Consider the following 25000-nt stretch of genomic DNA (forward strand, 5'->3'; position numbering starts at 1 on the left):
AACTCCTTCCAACAGAGAGGTGTGGGGCCAGAGCCCTTGTGTAAATTTGATGCTGAGATAGATATCAGTTGGGGAATCAAGGACTACAGGGAAAGGGCAGGAAAATGGATGCGAAGGATGTTGGCTCAACCATTATACTATTGAATGGCAGAAGGGTCCAATCTTGTTCCTATTTCTTATGGTCTGAAGTGCTGAAGCACTTTGCTTCAAAGTCATAGAGTGTTATATCAATAAACACTAGGCTGCCCAAAATAGCTGGTGCATGGGATAGATTTTAAGTCGTGTCTTTGTAAGTGAGATGACAAATGGTTGCGAGAGGTGATTGCCCACGATGAGTACAAGTAGTAGTAGTAAGGACTATATCCTAAAAAGATACAACACCACCTTTACTTACGCTGAGAACTTAAAACAATTGCTTATTAAAACAGTACTCTCTCCTTATCATTCAAAAAATTTTGGAGGCAGATCTGACATCCTATCCCCATCCCCAGGCCTCACATTGTTAAGTGCAACCAATGATTCACTGTGGGCAAAGTTACTCACAATTGGTATATGTCTCCAGATGGACTTTAATCAGTATTCAGTTTGAATATACACTATACAGGAACGAATTTACCTCATGCTCACAAGAACAACATAACTCCAGCGAAGACCATACATTGAAATCTTGGTAATAAGGTATTATAATCCCCAACATACAGGAAGGACTTCCCAGTAACTTTATTGACATTGTACTTATTCGCACAATGGCAAACAAAGAAACGCAAATATATCTGATCCAAGTTCAAATGCATGAATATAGTATTTCTGGAAAGATGAAATTGCAGCAATTCCACATTTAAGCATAAAGTTCAGTATTTAAAACAGGCAACTGAGACTTGCTTTTTGAATGTTTGTGGAATTTAACACAATATAGAAATCACAGTTCCAAATTGAATATTTTTAAATTGAATAAATTTGCAACATGATGCTAAACATGCTGCTCCTGTACAAGCTTCTTACCTATTCTAATGAGGATTCAACCTCGAAGTTTTTCCATTACTTAAGACAGAGGCTGATTAGGTTTTGGGCTTATGAAAATCTTGGAACAATTACCCATATTTTTACAGGATGGGGGAATACAAATCAAGATACCAATCTGTAAAATGAAAATGCTGATTTAACTTCAGCAGCATAGGGTACATTACAGGAAAACACACTGATTCACCTAGTAGCAGTGTCAAGTTTAAAAAAAAGCTTTATTTTATACAATTGAACATTAAATTGCAGAAAGAAAAGCTCATCACTTTTCAATGCTATTAGGCCACATTTTTAGATGTTTGTTAACATTTCCACTGTGAACTGAAGTGAGAACTCTTCCAATCAGTGTGACAATCAGTAAAAAGCCTTTGTGTTTACTGATTGCACTAATCAAAACCAATTTTCAAATGTAGTTAATTGGCGAGCTTACAGAAATGAAAGCATGTCATAAATCAGATTCAATTTTGGATGGCAAAAACCAAATACGCTATTCACATCGAGTGCTTGCAGACAGCACTTGACTCCCACAAGTTATCAGCACTCAGACAATTCATCAGCAGCATGTAGACTGAAATATCCCAGGAAAATCAAAGATTGCTGATGGAAACACCCACATTATATATTTTAGGGTTGAGGGGGAAAGAAAATAACACTGATTGACCGTTCTGTCCTTCCAATAAAATTCTCAGCACCACAAGCCTATTATGCAATTTTCCAAAGGCAGTCAGTGGACTATGGCGGGTATGGAGGCTGCAGATAATAGAGGAATTATGATGATTTTATTGTGTTAACCATTTCAAATGAAATGTAGAAAATAAATGGGAATTAACTGGTTGTGTTCTATACAAATTTCAATGTGCACTGGTGACATAAAAAAACACTATTACCCCATAACTGAACAGAAACATAAGAGATGCACTAATGCCAATGACAACAATACAGATGTCATTGATTCGTGCAAAAAGAATGAAATGATAGCTGGGAAAGACAATGGCAAGATCACGTGACCAGATATTTATAATCTTCTTTAAAACGCAGTGAACATTAAAAACGAGTTCTCCTCAATCGCTACAGAGAAACTGCAACATGTGGGTTTATATTTGTGCAATTTAACATTCCTGAATTCTGAAACTCCTTTAAAAAACACTCTTTCGATCTCTCCCTTCACCTTACTTCTTTGATCAGTGCTCATTTCTTTTTAGGTTGTCTGCACTTAATTCTTTACTTATCTGTGTAACAATTCCAAACAGTGAAAGAAACTAGGAGGTACAGAAGTCAAAAATCATCCTGGGCAACGAATCCCAGCTTCTTCTGTGGTCAATTTTGAAAATCAGACAGGAATGCAAGACAGAAGACTAATTTTCCACAGATCATTTTCCAACACATGACTCTTATCATATTGTATCAATAAAAACCAAAGTGCTAGGAAAACGAAATATTGCTTTGGTTGATGGGATATAGTCAGTTCTAATATAACACAATAGTTCTGTTCTTGTGCGATCTCATGTTATAAGAGAATTGTTCAATAGCTGCACCATTTAAACTAATGGTGCTGGAATCGCGTTGGAGCCAATACAGTTTAGGAAAGTTCGCATTCTTCAAATAGCTGTCTAAATTCTTCAATCGCATTAAAGCCAATTCATGTTGAAGAAACAGACGTTATAACAGAACAGACTATATTGCAGCATGTTTTTAACTATCAGAAAGCCAGGTGAAGGTCTCCATATTGCCAGGATGGCTAACAATCACACATCTTTCTCAGAGCAAAATATCAGAGTGAGAAGCATTGACCTTTCAGTACATGCAGGTACAGAGGCATAGAAAACTACACAATGAGGACCTGCTCAAGCATTATAGTTAAAGGGCTGGATCAGCTGTTAAGCTGAAGCCCTTACAGAGAGGCTGGATGAAGTATAGAAAGGTGAGATTAGCTGCATTTAAAAGTGTCTAAAAACTTAAAACCCCAGCTTTTTCATTGTGTAAGCCCTCTCCCAAGTCGACTGAAAGATGCTCAGACATTTAACTTCACATGACGGTTGCCACATAAATGCAAGCAACTTTATTTTTTTAAATAAACAAAATTTTTGGATGAACCAACAGCTCTATTTGCAACAATTCCCATCTCACCTCTGGTGTACAATTGGGTTGAGAAGAGCTCAGGAGTCTTATGGATAAAACAACTGGATTCTGTGTGTATGGGATCAGATTAGATAGTTCCCTATCAACACTCCATAGGCAAGAAAATGGCAAACCAAAGTGTCAGCCATGCTCAACAACTTGCCCTGAGAAAGCACAACTGGCCCAACAAAACGTGTCAAAAATGCTTCAGACTCTAACCAAACAAACTTTGACTAGTCACTTAGGCAGAAGATCGGATACGTGATCAAAGGCTTCCTCAGATGTAGGCTTCAAGGAATGTCTTAAAAAGGAGAGAAAGATGGAGGGTCTTACACAAAATTCTCCAGAGCTTACAGCCAGGTAGCTGAACACACCAGCATGAATGGCACAGGGATCAAAACTGGGGATGTGCAAGAGACCAGAATTAGCGGAACACAGATCTTGGAAGGTTGTAGGGCTGGAGGAGGTTGCAGAGGTAGGGAAAACAGAAAATGCAAATCTCATTATTATAACTTATACTTGCGTAATGCAATTAACATAGAAAAGCTCCTAAAGTTGCTCAAGTGATACAGAAAGATGAAAATGGGGGCCAAGCTGAAAAACTGATTTTGGTTAACGAACTGCATTTTAAGAAAGATCATGAGGCAGAAAAGGGATAGGAAAGGATTTCCAGAACTGCAATGTTGCCACGTGACGCTAAAGTTGTAAACACAGTGATGTGACCTAAGACAGCACCCAGTGAGGAGGATGAAGTTCAAGGAAAAGGTGCAGAATCTGAGGTAGAATTGGATACATCTGTTGGTTCTTCTGAAAGCTTGGCTGTAATTTATCACAACTCATCTAAGACTGTATGCAGGACAAGCAATCTGACAATACAGCAAGAATGCAATGGCTGAGATTTTACACAAAAGAAGACATCACTAACATACAAGTGAAAGCTAATGTCATGAGTTCAGATGCAGCTGTCTGTAGCAGAAAAAAATTGAACGTCAAAGGATTCTAGAGTTTTTACATTGGGTTAGCAACAGAAGCCTCTGCTCTAATAATGTATCAAGGACTTGACAACTGAGAGTCAAACATATCAAGAGCAGCCCCACTAAGACGGATAAGACAAAGGAAACTACGCTTAACTATGTCAAAACCTGTAGCACAGTTGAGCCACTGAGGTGGAATAAGTACAATCACCATCTTAGAGAATATTATTTGGTTAGGACAGCTTGAATGTTACTGCAGAAGGGGACTCCAACTGGAGTTCCAAACATCAAGTTGCAGGAAAAGTGCATGTTCTTGTAAACCACCAACATATGCTAGCATTTGGAGAAGATTGGGTATTCACTTGCAAGAGCCGTGTGAATTTGTTGAGGTGAAACATTTACTATTTCAGCCAGCATGGAGATCAGCAAGGGAAGTTTAAATAGGTTTATCAGTTTTTGCAACTCATTTTCAAAACGGGCACTGACTAAAATGCCAAGAGGCCACAAGTTTACTGTCGCTGCCTAGAGTGCTTAACTATTTACACAAGTTTTATTTTTCATATGTAAAACAGAATCCTATATTTGTCAATTTTAGGCCTTACTTTACATATTATTTACTACTTAATCTGTAAATCAGGTTTGTCAAATAACTTACTTGGCAATGGGACAGTAAGAGATGGTGGTGCTCTCATCAATGGGGGCCGAGAATTTTTCGCTTGTTGATAAAGAGGTGGAGGGGTGTAACTGTAAACACCACTTCCTCCTTGAGAGCGATCTTTTGACATAACATGGCTAAAACAAAATTAAAGAAACAATATGTACACTTGGTCCATATAATACAAACTAGGTTATTCTTTTTATGCTAAAACAATTTAACAAATATAAGAATGTAGTTTGCTATGAGTGATTGGAACTGAAGCCAATAGCTTTCTCAATGATCCATATCCTGCAGCTTTGAAGGATGTGAAACATGGCTCCCAAAACTAAATATTAACACCCGAGTGTCCAAGTTCAATATCCAAAACAGTACTGTTGAATTTTCCACAGCAAAACTTCATAATGAAAGCCAAGTTTTTACTGATTTATGACTGCAAACCGAACTGAGTGGTTAAGCCTAAAGGAAGGATTGAAAATTTTGAGCTATTTTCTCCAGATAATCACGGTACGGGGATCCTGAAGGAGGTCTTTAAAATTATGAAGGAATTTGGCAAAGCAGACACAGGGAAGACATTTCCAAGTGCAGAATTTGGGGCATAAATGTAAGATGGTCACTAATACCTCCTCGAGAGCTATACTGTATATTTATGAACCAGTCACAAATAAACACAATAGAGAATTCAGAAGAAGTTTCTCCAGCCACAGAGTAGGATAAGGAGTAGTTGAGATGAATTGCATCTATGCATTTCACTGGAAGCTAGATAAACAAAGAATCAAAAGAATGTCACATGCTAGAAGGGTAGGAAGAGGTTCACGTAGAACACAAACACTGGCACTGTCATTGGGAATGTGACATGCAATGTCACACTATGCGACTTTTCAGTCTTGCTGTACCCACATAGGTACTGGCACATAGTCTGTACATTGCAAAATGTTAAAATTGCACAGGAGCCTGCAATTTGCATGTGGAAAAAAAGCTATTTTCATACCAAATAGGTCTAGGAGTTTGGGTGCTGCTTCAAGATCAACTAAAATCTGTATCAATACCATTACTTGGTTGACAGTAAAGGATTTATATACTCTGCTCCCTTGGCCAATCTCGCAATGAATCAGAGGAAAGGCTGATTTCTATCTAATGATGGAGAAAATTATGTCCCTTGAGTATTTACAAGATCAATTTTGCAAACGTTCCAACTCGCATTCCAATTTCTGTTTAACCTGTTGTTGAAAATCAAATACCAAGGTCGTTGTGCCCAAAATTATTAAAAGAGCAAATGTATTGAACACATTGTTTTCAGCCAACAGTTGAGTTAATCACATCAAACTCTGCAACAGGTTTCACTGTGGCAAAAAGGGCAATGGCTGCAGTGATGATACCTGTTTGACTGATGGTTATCGGAATAGGTCACCATGTGAATAATCTGATTGCCACTTCACTCTCCAGAGAATAAATGTTCTTAAAAACAGACAGTTTAATTGTGGAGTTAGATCAATTATTAGGTAGGGGTGGTATGCGTGTGTGCATGCATGTGGCTGGGGGTGGCGGGGAGCGGGTTTGGTACTCAGTATTGTATATTAAAGCAGCATTGTGGGACATGATTCCTGCCTTAACTCTGCATCCCAAGTGAATTAGGAAGAAACATCAAAGCTGCTGGGATAACACGACAGTTGCTAAAATAATCCTGCTAGTCAAATTATTTCACTGAGCTCTTACATTTGCTGGCTTGGAATGTTACATACCCCAATGTTCTAAATGCTGCTTGGTCCAAGTGTACTTGATGCCGATTTGGGTTAAAGCCGAGTCGTGGCCTCCAAGGCTGCTTTTGGTTAGATTGCTCCCAATCAGATGGTTTCAACACTTTTGGAGGTTTTCTGAAAGAGAAAAGTAAAACGAAATGACTGCAGATGCTGTCGATCTGAAACAAAAACAAAATGTTGGAGAAACTCAGCAGGTCTAGCAGCATCTGTAAGGACAGATACAGAGATAACGTTTTGAGTCCAGTCCATTCTGACAAAGCATCACTGGACTTGAATGTTAACTGTTTCGCTTTAGAGATGCTGCCAGACCTGCTGAGTTTCTTCAGCATTTCCTATTTTTGTTCCAAATGTTAATAATTATCACACAGAAACATAGTACAGCTCAGATGGAGCTCATTCAGCCTGTCCTGCTTTTGTTGGTCTAAAGGGCTCTCCAAATTTAGTTCCACACTCCAAATTTCTCCCTGTAAACTTACAAATTAATTCTCTATAAGCACATGCCAATTATCTTTTAAAATGTTCTTATGAAATCTAATTCTACCAGCCTTTCAAGCAGGACATTCCACAACATAATTTGTGTGAAGAATTTTCTCATTTTCCGTCTGGTACTTTTGCCAATAATATTAAATCTGAGAGCTCTGGTTATCACCAGACTTTGTAAGGGAATGCATTACTTCCTACTTGTTATGATGAAATCGCTAATAATTTTGAGAATCTGTTTCAGAGCTCTCCTTAACTTTGAGTGTTTTCCTCTTCACATCACAAAATGTACCTCATCCTGGGCACCTCCATGCTAACATCCCGACTAAAATCAGGTTTCCAAAATAATACAGAAAACATCAACCAGAGATCTGTAAAGTTGAAGTCAGCTGCAAAGTACAGGTATGCTAATAATGCCCTCCGTCTACAGAAGAATTCCGAAAGCAGTCCCACCATTGATTTAACTATCCTCCTTGGAGATAAGACCTTTGGAATCCTCTATTTAATCCATTTGTCTTTCCTCACGTTCCCTTTTCTGTTCCCTTTTTGTAATTGTTCCTTGCACATTGTGCATTTTTCTATTAATACATCACTCACAACAACCAGAAATATGGCTGTTAAATGAAAGAAAGCAACATTTCAAGCATCCAACCTATAGATGCATCCTAAGTATTAACTTCCACTGACATACTTTTCAACAACACTGATACTTTTTGTTCCCTTCTATATGTTCTTTCCATAAATTAGGTAGTTAATAGTGGAATATAGCTATGCAAGCAGCAGAACCTTTCTCAACTCAGCCCAGATAATACTGTATGGTTATATGGTTGTGAGAACTGAGGCATTTACAGGTGCCCGACAATGATGTTATTCAAAGAACTGCGGTTCCAACAGGTATAGGTGGACATTCAGCAAACCTTATTTCTCCTCTCTAATCAAATCACCATGAGAAACTAAATTGGCTAACTCAATTTAGACCAGAGAAATAACACAAGTTTTTGTTGTCTGAATGATTCTATGGTTTTCATAAGCATGTGCATGTTGATGTTTTAACAGATTTCTCAATGCATAAAAACCACTGGCGGCCAAATTGTTTTCATGATGCAAAGCTTCTCCCTCAAATGCTATATTTTTAAACAAAGTTCAAAAGTCAGAAAAGTTTGTTTTGAAAAATGCTACTTACACTGCTCCAGGTAAGAAAGAAGCTTTGAATATATAGCCATCTTCAAACTGAGGATCCTTGAATAACATACTGCAAGGAAGGAAGTGAAAGTGTGCATAAAGCAGATTTCTTTTATCATGCATAACATCAACCAAAACAGAATAATTGCAAAACTAAAAGCAAGAGTAAGTACAGCGAACAAAATTTCCACTCACCTGCATGCGTTATTCTGGGTAATGTCTTGCAATGCTGGTATAGTAGATTCCACTGTTCTAAAAGTAAATTTATATACATAGATATATAGATATACATATATATAAAATTCAGGCAATCATTTACAAAAGATGTGACTTCCCATGCTGGTTTATCTTTATAAGCTCAATTACTTCTCTCTACATTCACATTCAGTTAAAACTGGAGCATTGAGCTAGTGACCTTCCCAATTCAGCAGAATTTATGTGCACAAGGAAATACATCCTTTTGCCTAACCATGCCAGCACCACCTTAAAAAATGCTTTTTCTTCCCAAGTAGAAAATTATGCAAGCACATATCCAAGAATACATACAAGCTTGTTCAAGCAACTATTAATTCTGATGCCAACTTTCTAGTTCAAAATCAAGCACTAAACTAGTCAGGGTGCCTTTAGAACTGAAAACAACTCTTTATAGCAAATTAGCCTTAAATGCATTAAATGAACCTTAAACATTTTGAAGACATAATTCTCCTCCGCAACTGTCTATACAGGCAACCATAATGGATTACAAAATTAGCAATTTGTTGATATATCTGTATATTATTAAGAAATCCCTATACTTTAAACAAAAATGAAGACTTACTTTCCTGGCTTTATTACATCATTCTGTAATGTTAGAAGGCCTTTAATACCATGGCAAAGTTCAGGAGACATCTCTACACCCTATAATCACAAATTTAATTTAGTAAGGGCACTTACTTTAAAAAGCAGTGAGAAACAACAAAATTATACAAATTACCCACCTGAGCATCACTATTTTGCAATTCGACAATGAAGTCAAACAACTTATGGTGTTTTCCAACAAACAGCTCATCACTTCCAAGACTATTTCGTCGAACTAAAATCAAGATATTCAAAAATTCAGTTCTATTCAACTACTTCTAGCATCCCTTGTTCAGGATTCAATCATGCAGTGTTATGTTTACTTATGAATATTGTAACTGGAGCAGAGATCCACAAGAGGCTTATAATCAACCCTATTATTTCCATAAACGTGACAGCCATTTTTAAAATATTATCTGACACCTTACACTAAGAAGCTCAAGAAATGCTGAAAATAATACGTTTTGTCAAAACTTTTCATCTCACACTCATCAGGACAATATGTGAGAAACATAAACATAAACAGAAAACAACATATATGTACTATGACAGGAGTACTTATTGGCTGACAAGTTGGCTCTGATTAGCATTACCATGGAAAATCTCAGTTACACAATGACACACGGTTAGTTTCCAAACTTTGTTTAAATTTTAAAACAGGCACGCTGACTGTTTGGTCAAGGCATTGCCTGGAAAAATAAATATCATAAAATGGTCATCACCTATTTTAAGCTGAAACAGACAGTGTGCATACATATTTTTTCTGCCTTTAAAAGAAAAGACAGCCCTGAGTCTTCATTACGTAGCTTCCAGTACTTTCAAGTGTGCCACACTGTGCGTCCAAGTGACAATCCCAAATTGGATGTCAATGTAATTCCTCATGTATTCAGGGTTATTTAGCAAGTTTTGTCTAATCACTGAATCACATGAACTGTTTAACAGTATGTTGAGGGTTTACAACTACTAGCTGACTGGCGTGACCTTCACTGGCTAGTACACATCTGCAGTTTCTGCAAGATTGACCAGATCAGAAAACAGGGTCCGAGCAAGCTAGATGCTGAAATAGACCACATCAAAACCAAACTGTGGGATAATGTATACCCATAATTTCTCTATTGCACAAACTCATGAACAGATCCAGGGCCATCACATTAGGTCCTGAGAAGTACGCAGGCTGACTCAGATTAACCTGGAGGGGTAAAATCTCAACGGTCTGAGCAATGGGTGAAGTTCGGTGTTTTGTACTGCTAACATGCACCACTAACAGAATGCTGCCATCAAGCCAAAAGGACGTCAACCCATCACACAAAAGATCAGTGAGGTTTATGAATTTTAGTGCTGGTGAGATGCTAGATATTTAGGTGATTTGTACCAAAGACGCATGGGATTGTATCAAACCACACATCCCTTTAGCTGAACTGCTCGCTATACCCAACCAGTTCATGCTTGCAGAACTCACTGTAATGCCATCAGTCGACATGATTCAGTGACTGGACAACATCTGCTAAATAATCTTGTGTGTGCAAAGAATTGGCTGACAACCAATTTAGGACTGTCAGTCAGTCTCGCAGTATGGCACATGTGTGTACTGGAAGCCACAGATATTCGTACTCTGGACTCTTCTTTGCAACACAAAGAACATGTACACTAACTGTGCATGCTTCAATTCAACAAACAGATATCAGTCAATTTTTTGATTGACTTCTCAGCGCAATACCTTGACCAATCAGAATCAATTTACCTGGTTTAAAATTTAACTAAAGTTGGCAGTAACTGTCAGTCATCATTTAATTGGCATATTCTCCATGATAATGCACTTACCAATCAGAGTTCAGTTGGTTGGCAAACAGCACCCTCCTCTTAAACAGTGAAAATATTGTACAAAAATCCAAAGAACTGCAAATGCTGGAAATCAGAAACAAAAATAGAAATTGCTGAAAAAACTCAGCATGTCTGATAGCATCTGTGGAAAGCAAAATTAACATTTCGGGTCCAGTGACCCTTCTTCACAAAGGAGGCTCTGAAGAAGAGTCAGTGGACCCTAAATGCTAATTCTGCTTTCACTCCACGGCTGCCAGACCTTTCCAGCAATTTGTGTTAATGTGCGCGTGCACGCACATGTGTAAATCTGGTTTCCCCTTTACATTAGTTTTTGTTGCAAATTGTCCTGATTAGTGCAAGATGAAAAAATTTGACAAAGTGGGTCTTTTTACAGCAATGTTCAAGTACTGTGCTGTCAAACAAAAAGTATATATTCAATACATCAAGGGCACATCAGTTATACTGAATCAAAGGCATCAATCCATTATTGACTTTTTGAAGCATATTAATGCAAGCAAAACTCAAACCTCAACAACGACCCAGTAAACCCAATGCAGTTATCATAATTCTTACTTTCATCAGGAGTGAGATCAGGGTAAACTGTTTCCAGAGCTGCTCTAAGCCGTCGTTCATCAACAAATGGTAGAAGTGCAACACCTAATGGCAGATGAACAATAAATCAGTGCTGGAAAATAAACTAAGCCAGATATGAGCTTGAACAAATAGTTGAATTTCCAGTTAACATCTTAATTTTATAAATAATGGACATCCAAGCTGGATATAAGTGCTATCAAATTCTCTTAGCACAATGTTTTTAATGTACGGTATTTGCACATCCAGAGGGACATGTGTCTGAACTATGTAGAATAAGTAGATGGTGACACTAGTATATAAGGCTGAATTAACATCAGCATCGTCATGTTGGAGCTCAATTCTCCAGCGACGGCTCAGCAACATGATTAACAAGCCAGCAGTTGTAGCATTTAAAGAGGTCATTTAGTTGATTTAATTATCAATCATTTTCTATACTGCAATTGTGGGGGAATGGTTTAGTGGTTTCCAAGATTGACTAAAGGTGAAATCTACAGGGGAAACTTGCAATGTGTGCTGAAGGGCGTTGGTTTGATATCAAGGATTATGCATATGGCACTTGTTTCCAGACATGGCTTTGTATTTTGCATTTCCTTTGACCTACAGTATTGATACGGAGAATGAGCAGAGGACACATAGTGAAGGCCAACCTGCCGCAAGAGGGATGAGGCGGGGAGGAAGTGTTCACATTCATGGTGATAGCCATTCTGAATATTCTGGAAGTGATTCCTTGAGCAGTGCCTCAGTGAGAAACAATCCACCTCCATTTCACTAAGGAGGTCCTCATTTAACTCTTCCAAGTTACAGCTGAGCAGTGAAAAAAATGGCACTGCCAGTGGCTGTGCAGGTGACCTTGCCCATGAGCTATTATTTATCTGGAGCCCTTTCTTAGTCATAGGTCATGACAGATGCAACACGTACTATTAAGCCATTCACTATTGCATAAAGTTAGTCACTTACATTTCATTCTCTCTTGTCAGCAAGAACCCAGAAGTGAGGATGCAATTTGATAAGAATGAAGGCTTCCCAATGATACAGGGCACCTTTTATTGCATGCATATAGCTTTGCTTATGTTAGCCCTAAGCGCTACTGTAATATTCAGCTTGAGAGTTATTAAAACAGAGCCCATCACTCAGGTACCTTCACAGCAGTCATGATGTTTGCACAGCTGCATTTAAACTACCATAGAAACAAAAGGCTCACTCCCTTAGGCAAAAGTACATTCCTTCATGACACAAATCATAAACAATTGTCCAACAGTCAAACATGGACGGTGTGCATACCACAAATGGGCGATTAAGAATGCCGAAATAGACTCATGCATGCGCAGACGCAGGAGTGATGTCAGCTGGCTGAGTGGAGAAGGATCACTGGACTTGAAATGTTAACTCGGCTTTTTCTCCACAGATGCTGCCAGGCCAACTGAGATTTTCCAGCAATTTCTGTTTGTTTCAGGTCTTCAGTATCCACAGTTTTCTTTTACTTTAGACTCAATGGGAACAAGTGGGGAGAAGATTCTCTGTTGGTTAGTCATAGGCTGCACAGAAGAAGGTGGCTGTGGTTGTTGGAAATCAATCATCTCGGTCTAGGATATTTCACCATTTGTTCCTCTGGAAAATGTCCTGGGGACAACAATCTCCCTCTAAGGTCAGAAGTGGGAAAGCTTGCTAATAATTGTACAACGTTCAGCACCATTTATGACTCCTCAGATAATGAAGCAACGCATATGCAAATGCAGCAAGTATACCCAAGATTTGGCTGTCAAGTAGCAAGTAACATTTGTGCCACACAAGGGCCAGGCAGTGATCATTCACAACGAGAGTGTGTCTCACAACATTGCTCCTTGACATTACCATCACTGAATTCCCATTGTCAACATCCTGGTGGTAACCATTGACCAGAAACTCAACAGGACTAGCCATAAAAATATCGAGGCCACGAGAGTAGGTCAGAGGTTGGGAATCCTGCAGCAACTGAAATGCCCTCTTGAAACCTCCGCCCCATCTACCATCTACCACGCGTGTGATGGAATACTCTCTACTTGTCTGGATGAGGGCAGCTCCAAAAACACTCAAGAAGCTTGACACCATCCAAGATAAAGCAGCCCACTTAATTAGCACTCCATCCACAAACATTCAGTCTCAAGATGACCAACACCTAGTAGCACCAATGAGTACTATCAAAACAATGTACTGTAGAAATTCATCAAGGCTCCTGAGACAGTCCTTTGGCACCCTTGGCCATTATCATGTAGAAGAGTGGCAGATACATGGGAACAAGCTCCCTCATGCCACTCAAAATCCTGACTTGGAAATATACTGCCATTCCTCCATAGTCGCTAGATAAAAAATCCACTAAGTTTCTCCCCAACAGCACTGTGGATCTAACTACACCCAATGGTCTGCAACAGTTTAAGGAGGATGCTCCTCACCACCTTCAACAGCAATAAATGCTGGTCCAGACAGTCATGCTCATACCCCATAAATTCAAGTTAAAAATAATTTAATGCATGTTTGTGGGTGCCATTTCCTGGCATAGCTCTCCATACAGTGCTGTCTCAGTGGGTGCAACATCACTTGTGGGAAGCTGCTGGCTTTCAATGGGAGATACTACAGATGGCCTTGCAGTAAGGACCTAGATTAGTTCAGGTCCTTTAACGATCCAGCTTCAGACTGCACCAGTTCAACATAGGTAGCAGCAGTCTGGGCTGACCAGTAAAAACAAGCACACTGGTAGAGTGGCAGTGGTAGTGAACAAATTCTGCAACCTCAAGAGAGGATTGCATGATTAAGCTTCATGGATTCATTGCCAAGCACCATCAGCAGCACATCAGCAAATATGGCAATAAACAAGAGGACAGACTGCTGGACTGCAATGTCTTCTTGAAAGCAACTCTGGTTTTAGTAACCAAAGCTTGTTTGTCAGAAAGCTGGGTTTGCATAATATAAACCATCACAACAGCATCCAGACACAGGTGGCTACTGTTTGTGTTCCAACTGAAGTTGAGATCATCGGCTATGAAAGGATGCGTCATGGAGAGATCACAAGTGTTATCAAGAAGTTGACCACCATCCCACACGACAGAGATTGGGTTCCGAGTTCTGCACTAACCTCTATACACAACGTAAAATGGTACCTAATTATCTGCACAAGTGTAGGAAATATGATCAGGACGTCATTCTGCCCATCGAGCCTGCCCCACCATTTAGTACCATGATCAAACACTTTAATGTCTTTTACTTACCCCATCTCTACTAACATGTAAATAACTGGTAATCAGAAATCTATCAATCTCTACTTAAATGTACTCAAAGACTGAGCTAGCTTCCAGAGAACTCTGTGGTAGAGAATTCCAAATGCCCAAAATCCTGAGTAAAATGCTCCCCTTCAAGGCATCATGGTGGCTTAGTGGTTAGCACTGCTGACTCTCAGTGCCAGGGGCTCGGGTTCAATTCCACCCTCGGGTGACTGTGTGGAGTTTCCTTTGGGAGCTCCATTTCCTCCCAGAGTCCAAAGATGTGCAGGCTAGGTGGATTGGCCATGCTAAATTACCCATAGCGTTCAGGGATGTGTAGATTAGGTGGGTTATAGGGGGATGGGTCTGGGTGGGATGCTCTGAGGGTCAGCGTGGACTTGTTGGGCCGAAGGACCTGTTTCTACACTGTAGGGATTCTTTGATCTATGAACCTAAGCACATCCCACTAATTTTTAAATAAGATCCCCTTGGTGCTGGAGCCCCCCCAACCAGAGATAATATCTTACCCAAATGTACCCTGTCCATCCATTTAAGTATTTTGTCGGTTTTGATCAGGTCACCTCTCATTTTCGAAACTCAGAAAGCAGGCCCATTTTGCCCAACTCGCTATCCCGCAAACATGCCTGGTGAACTCTCTGACAATAATGGATTTCCTGACAGAAGGAGACCAAATCTGCACATAACGTTCCAGGTGTGGTCTAACCAAATTCCTATACAGTTGAAGCAAGATCTCACAACTCCTGCACTGAAATCCTCTTGCAATAAAGGCTAACATTTCATTAACCTCTCTAGTAGCTTGCTGCACGTTAGCCTTCAGTGACTTACCAACAAGAATATCTAGATTCCAGATTACATTTGCACTTTCATCTTTTGCCATTTAAGAAATACTGTGCATGTCTGTTTCTCCAAACAAAGTGATTAACCTCATTTTCCTTTCATATTCCATTCTCTAGCCCATTCACTAAGTCTGTCCAAATCCTCCTGAAGGCACTTTACATTTTCCTCACAACACACATTGCCACTTAGGTTTCTATCATCTGCAAATTTGGAAGTATTATATTTGGTCCCCAACTCCAAATCACTGATATGAACAGCTGGTGCCCCATGTATTGATCCCTGCAGCATCCTATTAGCCTGTCAATGCAAGAATAACCCATTTCTTCCGACTCTATTTTCTATCTGTTGGACATCATTAATCCATGCCAATGCATTAGTTCTTATTCTACATGTTTTAGTTTTTCTAACCAATCTCATATTGGGAACTTTACCAAAAGCCATCAGCTAATCTAAGAATACAATGTTTATTGGCTTTGCCAAGTTCATTAAACATAAATTTCCCATTTGCAAATCCATGACGCCATTGTTCTATTAGATCTTTATAAACTAGGTGATTATTTATCCCATCCTTTGATAACGGATTCTAGCACCTGCCCTATTACTGTATAAGGCTAACAGGTCTGCAGTTCCCCATTTCCTCTTTCATTCCCTTCTTAAATAGTAAGATGACAATTGGAATCTTCAAATTACAGAAATCATTCCAGAATCTATTGAATTTTGGAAGCGGATCACCAATACAAGGACTCTCTCTATAGCTAACTTCTTCAGTGATCTGGGATGTACATCATAAGGTCTTTGAGACACATCAACTTTCAGTCCCCATTCTTTTTTCCAGTACAATCTTTTTACTGATGTAAGTTTCCATCCTCATTCTCCCTAGCCACTTAGATCTCTCATTCTGGGAGATTTCTGATATCTTCTTCAGTGAAAACAGGCAAAAAGTAATCATTTAGCCTCTGTGCCATTTTCTATTCCCATGATAAAATTCTCTTGAAGCTTTTACAGACCGTTTCTGCATTTTCTATAGATTGCATGCATTTGCTATTCTCCCTTTTCTTCTCAGTTTCATGGTCAACCCTTATTGTTTCTTATTAACTGCCAATCCTCAGAATTACTGCTATTTCTGGCAACTTTATAGGTAGTTTATTTTATTGTTATGCAATCTTGAACTCCTTTGGTAGGCACTGCTGACTGCCCTTTTTTGACATTCTGCGCCCTGAAGGAATGCATACCTGCTCTAGTGCATGTAATAATTCTTTGAAGATTATCCATTGCTTATGTAAGAATCTGACTTTGTGTACCAGATGAACAATGCAACTGACTAGGGATCAATGAACATTGGTGAGGTAGCAAGATGGCACAGAATAAAAGAAAATCAGTTCACTTTTAGAAGTGTGTTTTGATAACCAGATGTTTCAATAATGCCTGTTCAGGAAGCTGTAGATAAAGTCCTAACTGCTTTTATAGTTTTTCACATTTTTAAAAAGTTTTCTTGTCAGAAATTGCTACATTGAAGTGCAAATGATAACCAAATTAAACTCGTCTAGTCTTTCCTAGTTTCCATGATGACGCCTGCGTAACCAAGTCAGGCAAGATTGTCAAGTATGCTTTGAAAATCAATTACAGCAATACAAAAACATACTGATATGTGAGAAAGCTCCATAAACACATGTTGAGTAGACGCTGTCATTATCGCACACAGAGACACAAGTTTGTCCATTAACTATCATAACAGCAGCTCATTCCAATCAACCATGGAGAAGGAATGACACCATCATCCAAACCAGTTGTGACTTGCAATAGGAAATAAGTTACTACAGAAGCGCAGATTATGAAAAACTACTTGAACATTTTCAAGCATATCTGTTGCGCATATTTCTTTTGATTTGCATACAATGAATGCTTCTGCAGCACAGAAACAGGATGTTGAGTCCAGCAGGTCTGTGTAACTGTTTATCCGCTACTCAAACCCCCTCTCACCTCCTACAGCCACCCCCAGTAACATATCCTTGTCATTCTTGCTTCCTCTTGTTTACCTAGATTCCCACAAGTGTGCCAATGCTTTTCAACTTAACTATTCCTTGTCATAGCAAGTTCCACACATTTATTGTCTGCTGGGTAAGAAAGTTCTCTTTAGCTCCTTGTTCATTTTATCAGCAACGAAATTTATGAGCTAAAAAGTTCTGACCTTATCCATAACTACAAGCATCTTCTCTACACCCACTATTTAATCAATCGTGGAGACCTCGAACAGGTCCTGTTTCAGTCTTGACTTTTCTCAAGGTGAGAACTCCAGTCAGGTCAATCTTTCTAAACAGGTAGAACATCTTAATTACATAATTTTGCCAGCAATTTTTTTTGGAACCTTCTCTGTTGGCCCTACATTTTCTTTTATAATTTGGAGAACAGAATTATTCACAGTACTCAAATTCCACCAAGTCCGAAATTTATACATTTAAAAATCTAATTTTGAATCGTGCATCAAGCAGCTTAATATTTATTTCAGTCTTTCACTAAATATCTAGATATAGAGAAAACAAAAGTATTTAAAAATCCAATTATAATAGCCCGGTCAAGTAAGGAACAGCAGAAAAAGAATTAGTCCATTACATTCTCATTCATCTGTCAATAATACCAGCCATAATCACCCTCTCATTGTTGATCCTTGTTCAGCTCATGAATCATAACAGTCAAATTACTTTCACAACTAGACACCTTGCCTCAAAGCTAGTTCTGCTTTTAATCTGAACACTGGGTCATGCATATCTTAATGCTTTCTCTACAAATGCCTGCAAAACACAGCTGCCTTCAATTTACATTTAATATCGCAATATTCAGACAAGTATATTATGATAATAGACTATATGCTGAAATCCAAAGTCCTACCTTGCCAAGCATATTTCTTTCCATTTAAATCAATAGCAAAGTCATCTGGATAGAAGTCAATGATTGAAGAGTCCTATTTAAAAAAAAATATTTCTTTCATCTGCCGTCCGCAAAATTTTAAATTATACAAATATACTCATGAAATTCCACCTGCCCTCACACCCCCCAAAAGAGAATCTTATATTAGTATATGGAGCAAATTCAAATAAAATTCATGGTCTATACATGTTAAATTTTGAGAGGAATCATTCAATATATTCCTGTCAGCCTATTTGTCAAGCAATTAACAGGAATATGCATTTACAATTACTATTTATACCAATCTTTGTTCTCATTAGGACACATTAGCATTTTGTCCAAAAGATCTATTACTTTCCTATGAAAATTAAGTGACTGAAGAATTGCAAATCACAATTAAGATTAAAACAGAGTTTCACATGCAAAAAAAAATTCAATGTAATGGTAATTAGGATGAGAAAGATCATAGTTCAAGGGATATTACATATTATACTTGCAGTAATGCCCTTGAGGCTTTTTGAACAAAACTTAGCATTAATTGTGTTACAGTTAGTTAGCTTTGAAATGAGTGACGGTTAGCTGCAAGTCATGCAATGTTTTCTTTACTGTATACGTTAAATTTTATTTCAATTAAGTCATGTCAACAACATTTATTTTTGATGAGCTGCATGTTAGTGAAAGCCAGGTTACATAACCCCTCTTAGAGAAGTACAATAAGTACATCACTTTTTGTATCATCTAAACCTCTCACCTCACAATACACTGCAAGCTGTTATTTGGTTTGACTATTCCAACAATTGATTGATTACATTGTACACTTAACCTTAATGTAGAAGGGAGAATGAAAATTTTAATTTGGACACAAAGGTCAAGTAATGAAATAGATGTGTTTTAAAGTGGTCGCTGTCAGAGCACCAAATTCCGTACTTTGCATCACAAATTAGTCAATTTTAAAAACTAGTTGTAAATTTGAAATATTAATTTTCATCACCATCTACAGTATCTATGTATATATTTACATAGGTAGATCACACAAATTATCCATTTTGAATTACTCTCATGCCATAATTTCATTATTTGAAAAAAACCCACCGGATTCTCCATCAGGGCCCGCCATGTCTTCGGGAGGAAGTTGCCACTTGCTGCAGGAAACACTCCCATCAATTGTTCCAGTGGTTTGAACTGCAAACAAAAGATTCATATATGTTTAAGTGTAAACATTCAGAACAGCACAGTTTATATTCACATGACAAAATGTTCTGCTTAAAAATATTAATCTTCTGTATAGAAAGAGAAGCTGGGCAAGTGAAAGGAAAAGAAGAAACGAAAGGAGTAGAGAACAATAGAGAGTAATGGTTTAACAAATGCTGAAACCTGGCTCATCGATGCTTGGGGGTAGGAGAGGTGTTCAAAGAGGTTATGAAAATGTAAAGCTTAAATTAGGACTGAAGATAGACATCTGTGGTGAACAATCTACCAAACCATGCATCAAACTTGCAAGCTTATGTAGCTCTGAATATTCACAGACACTATGTAAATGGACAGTTAGAAAATCTATAGTATCAGGATATGAATCCAGCTCACTTACAACTCAGTTAAACATTATATGCCTTGCATACAGTTTTTAAAAAATTTATTCACAAACAACAGATTAATAAAAGGCAGCTCCATAGCAAACTTCCTTTGCATCAGACTGGTCAAAATCAAGTTAACCTGAAGGTTCTCAAAGGAAAGGTGCACCAGGCAAAAATTAGGGGAGACTCGTACATTGTCAAAGGAAGAGAGAACCAATTTTACAAGTGTTAAATTAGCATTAAAAATTCACACTTATGGGTCCTGAACAAATTTACAGGTACCACTCAGGAGGGGGTCTAGGACCGAGAGCAAACACAAAAGAGTCCAAGAAGTGAAAGGAAAATGATATTCTCGTTTCAAATTTGTCAAAGAGTGGGAAAGGTAAAGAGGGGGGTTCTGGGCTCTACAAAAGCTGTTATGAACAATTTACAAAAAAGTTGACAAAAAAATAATTAATCTGACATGAGAGGAAAGACAGATCACTCTTGCCCCTCCCACACCCCGATGGAGTATCTCTCTCTCGATTCTATTAATCCCAAGCTGGAAGAACAGCACCTCATTTTCCACTTGGGGACCCTGCAGCCTTTTGGACTCAATATCAAGTTCAATAATTTTAGGGCTAGAACTCTCCCATGTCCTTGCCCGTATCCCCTTACACCAAGCCTTGCTATCACAGTTTGCCATTATACACAACCCATTGTTAGCCACTAACCATCCCCATTAATAGCTATTCACCATCATAGCGAGATCGTTATTCATTCCTTTGCCTATCTAACTGTTCTTCTCTCTCTTTGGGCTCTATCCCCACCTTTACTCGTTTACTCGTTATGCCCTCCTCACACCATATCTTCTGTATATCGACTGACATTTTCCTTGCTATCATCAATTCTGAGGACCTGAAACATTAACTCTGATTGCTCTCCACAGATGCTGCCAGCCCTGCTGAGCTTTTTCAGCAATTTCTGTTTTTGTAATATCAAGACAGGCCTTGCTGGACCGAGCACATGAATCCACCACAAGTCCTACCATAGCCCATATTACTCAGGTCCTTAAAAGATTCAGTCCATAGTCCTGGCATTTGCTGGAGCAGGACATCTTAGCTGCTCAAGACAGTTTTTTCACCCACTTCAGTTTGGAACTTTGAGTAGGTGAGATATTTGGGATCTTGGTAAACAAAATGCCCAACAGTCTATTTCCTTAAACAGAGAGATTTTAGGATTGAGAAGGAAACATAGAAATCACACAAGAGGTGACTTAGAATCAAATCAGGTACTTAGACAAATACAGTGAAGAAAAGAATGACTGGTTTGGGAGATAGAAATGAGGCATCACAGTTTCAGTAATTTTCTTTGAGTTAGCAAGGTTGAATAGCATTACAGGAACATAAATCTCATTACTATAAAAGACACTTGCATTGCTGAATTCCAGCTTTAACTTTCTGGCACAACTTTAATTGAAAATGAATACATAAATCCATCAAATATTTGAAGCTCACGAACAGGCTGATAGCAAGCTGCCAATTGTTGCAACGCAAATGGCAAACTGGTGGAAACTGAATAACTTGTAGCAAGTAAAAATTCATCTAGCATTATCTGTCTTGTCCCAAGTTACTGGACAATAGACATAAATAATGATGTCTTCAGCAGCCAATTTTGGTCCATCACAAGTGAAAGCATAGGAGCTTATAAAGGAAAAGGTAAATATTAGGCTGCTGAGAGCCAATTTGGAGTCAAGAAGCATGTACAGACCTGTAACTCAGGCATGTACATAATTATAGATTGATGAATACGTGTGTACCCCCCTGAGAGATACATTAATGGGCCAGATTTCTGATAGGAGCTATACCTCCATTCTGGCAGTTATTTCATAGCGCAGCTCTGTTGGAGACAGGAAATCCTTTTCATAGCAGTCAGTGTCGCATCCTCACATTTAAAGGTCTAAACAAGCACTTTGACAGCTGCTGTTAAACATTAAGTATTAAGTTAAGTCCAATGTTAGGCTGCTGAGAGGTTAGTATGCTTGCTGGGAAGTTCATAAGCCAGATAAGTAGAGTACAAGCTAGGGAAAGGATAGGATGTCAAGTGCGTAGGTGGCAAGGTGTCATGTGGTAGGATACCAAGTAGGCAGGATGCTATAGCGCAAGATGGCAAGGGTAAGTGATGAGGTTATCTGTTTATTTTTTCTGTATTTTTGGTTTTGGACTTAAATGGGGAAATAACTTCTAATCATCAAGGGTTACTGTGTTTTGAAAGTAAGTAAAGTGACACATATTGCAAGCACCATTTACTCAGCTACTTATTCAAGCAGTAGTTCAAGTGTATCTTTAAGAGTACCTGGAGCTAAGGGGTGCTTACAAACAGGACTGTAAGCCAGAACAAGGAGCTGATTGATAACTGGTCACTAGTCCACAAATCTTTGATGAAGGCTTTCTGCTTGCCAACAACTATATGATTAGGTGGTAGCTGAACAGCTTGGGGCTGCAAACAAGACCTTGGGAAGACATCCAGTCTCCATCAGGTCAGGAGCTCTTTCTGTTAAGTGGAGTAAAAGCCCTTCGAGCCTGAAGAAAATCAGTTTACTTTTCCTTGAGCAGTTCCTTTAAGTTGTGACTTCTTAACATGTCATAGAACTATAATAAATTTTTGAACCAGCCACCAGTGAAAATATCCAGAGAAGGAAGACCAAGAGCTGCATTCTGACCGGGACAAAAATCATCTTAGCAGATCCTGTCAACAGGGACCACTAAACTGTTTTCCTTTTGTCCATAACACCCATGTGTTTTTCCTGTCCATGTCTGATTATAGCCATGTTTAAGGGAAGCTAATAAGAGGATGAGTGTTTTAACCAGTAGAGTTATTTGCTGACAGTTCATAATCATTTACCTGTAGCTAGAGTCTAATTATTTGTAATAAATAGTAATGCTTGTTATGTTCAGAAGCCTGGGGTCTGTGCTTTCTATCAACTTGCGTTGGAAAAAAAAATTAGCTAAACTGGAGAATTACTAAAATTTTTAACTTTTGTGACAATTCTGGAAACATCAGGTCTTGATTACCAGCACCCTAACCCAGTGAGCTGTAACACAAAGGGTTTAAGGTAGGTTGGCCTGGATGGGAAAAACCTGGTCTTTTGGGTGGGAGAAATCTGGTCTGTTGATAGAGCATGGGATGGTGTCAAATCAGATGTGTAGGCTATCTCAGGAGATACAGTTGGCTTGCGAGACATAGGAATGGGGACAGTTCAACAGTTACTCTGGAGCTAGATTAAATATTTAATTGCCTAACGTTACATGAGTAACAATTTACTTAATTTCATCAAAATCCTCTAATTGTCAGATTTACTTAGATCCTCTGGAAGGGTTCTAAGAATGGTGGGATTGCCCAGTGCAATCTTCAATTTCTTAGGTAGTTCGTTTGGAGTCTGCAATGATGGGGATTCTGCAGGATCCCCGTTTGCAACTCCAATATACGCTGAAATAACTGCTGTCTGGTCAGCAGAATATCCATGCCCATTTCTCAAGTATAATGTGAGCCACTGTAACAATTCTGCAACATCTAGCTATCAACACTATACATACAATAATGGAGAGACAATCATTTTCACTCCTGTATATAGAGGGGATGAAATAAAAAGAAAAAAATCATCCTAATCTTTATGTGGCAATACTAGGAATTCCTTCAAATCACACTCAAAGACCAACTGGTTACCGGTGGTAACTGTAAAGTTCATTAACTTGCATATCGCGAGGCTATAAGCTTTTCAGAAAGCATTTTAACACAGTAGCCGATACATTACCATAAAGTGCAGCACTCACTTATTTCTGAGAGTTGAATCTTACCGGTTTTGTTCCTTTCTCAAATGTGGAAGGCATGTCTTTAATGTCCGTGAAGTCTGAAGCAAACGGTGCATAATGGAATGGATAGAACCATTTCCAGGAAGCGCACCCCTGTTAACAGAATTTAGTTTTTAATTTTACAAAATGTGTTTCATAGGAAATCTTGTTAAATAGAGGAACCTTGCTCATGATATATGGTCCCTACTCCTTAAAATCTACTACACACGCCATCAAATAGAATCATTCACCACATTTGGCTTCTCCAGGGGCACACGTTCCACAGTATGCACTGAATTGTTACATTGCAAACAGCAGTTACCACAACTTCAGAATGTTCCAAAGGCCAAAAAAATCCACAAGAAATTGTTTTAATAATTGAGAATGTAGACTTTCCAGCCTGGAGTACTTTTTCCTGGCTGGGTTATTCTTGGTTGCTTTCAAGTCTCTTCTTACCCATCTCCTGATGTTTGCAATGAAATGTTCTGGGACACTCCCTGTAACTTGGATTATCAGAGGAATGTAGGAGAAAGACATTGTCCAATCTGACAGTGCCCAGTTCTGAGGAAGGGTCACCAGACCCGAAACGTTAACTCTGTTTTTTCCTTCACAGATGCTGCCACACCTGCTGGGCTTTTCCAGCAACTTGGTTTTTGTTCCCAGTCTGATGAGTTATTTTAGGAGGGAAAGATAAATGCTCAATTCCCCAATACTATTCCCTCCCCTTTGATGTCCACCAGAATTCTCAAGTTGGAATCTATCATGTGCTGCTACTTAACTCTGATAAAACAGATCACGAACGAAAAGGTTACATACCTGGTAATAATACTGAAGAACCCAGCACAGACCTTCAACATATGATGCCACAACTTTTCTGCGGAACTTATCATCAGAAGCATCAACGTCAAACTTGTTTTTATAGTAACGTTGCTTCCAGCCCTCTTCCCAAAGCCTGTATTGTAAAAACAAGACTTTTTTGATGAAATGAAGCACATCAAATTTGCTGGAAACAACCCAAATTAAAAGCCTACAGAAATGTAGTTGTGTTTCAGCTTCCCTTACTCCTCAAATGCAGTTTATCCTCAGCATATGTTAAAGCAGGACCAAGCTGCAGTCTCTAATAATCTGGCCATTGAAACTAAGGCAAGTTGATCCTATTT

At 38.7% G+C, this 25000-nt stretch overlaps 1 protein-coding gene across 1 annotated transcript; it reads right to left on the reverse strand.

Moving 5' to 3' along the window:
- Positions 1-4767: 4767 nt before the first annotated feature.
- Positions 4768-24901, reverse strand: LOC109932694 (5'-3' exoribonuclease 2-like; the record flags this gene model as incomplete). The annotated part of the gene is made up of 11 exons (XM_048592596.1): positions 4768-4904; positions 6510-6641; positions 8191-8259; positions 8385-8441; positions 9007-9086; positions 9167-9261; positions 11421-11504; positions 18419-18491; positions 19529-19618; positions 23847-23954; positions 24657-24901. Coding segments are annotated over 11 exons (1170 nt in total), but the record flags the coding sequence as incomplete, so codon positions are not given.
- Positions 24902-25000: the final 99 nt, after the last annotated feature.

This window comes from Rhincodon typus, unplaced genomic scaffold (assembly GCF_021869965.1).
Source record: "Rhincodon typus isolate 14 unplaced genomic scaffold, sRhiTyp1.1 hic_rhity00001519, whole genome shotgun sequence".
NCBI lineage: Eukaryota > Metazoa > Chordata > Chondrichthyes > Orectolobiformes > Rhincodontidae > Rhincodon > Rhincodon typus.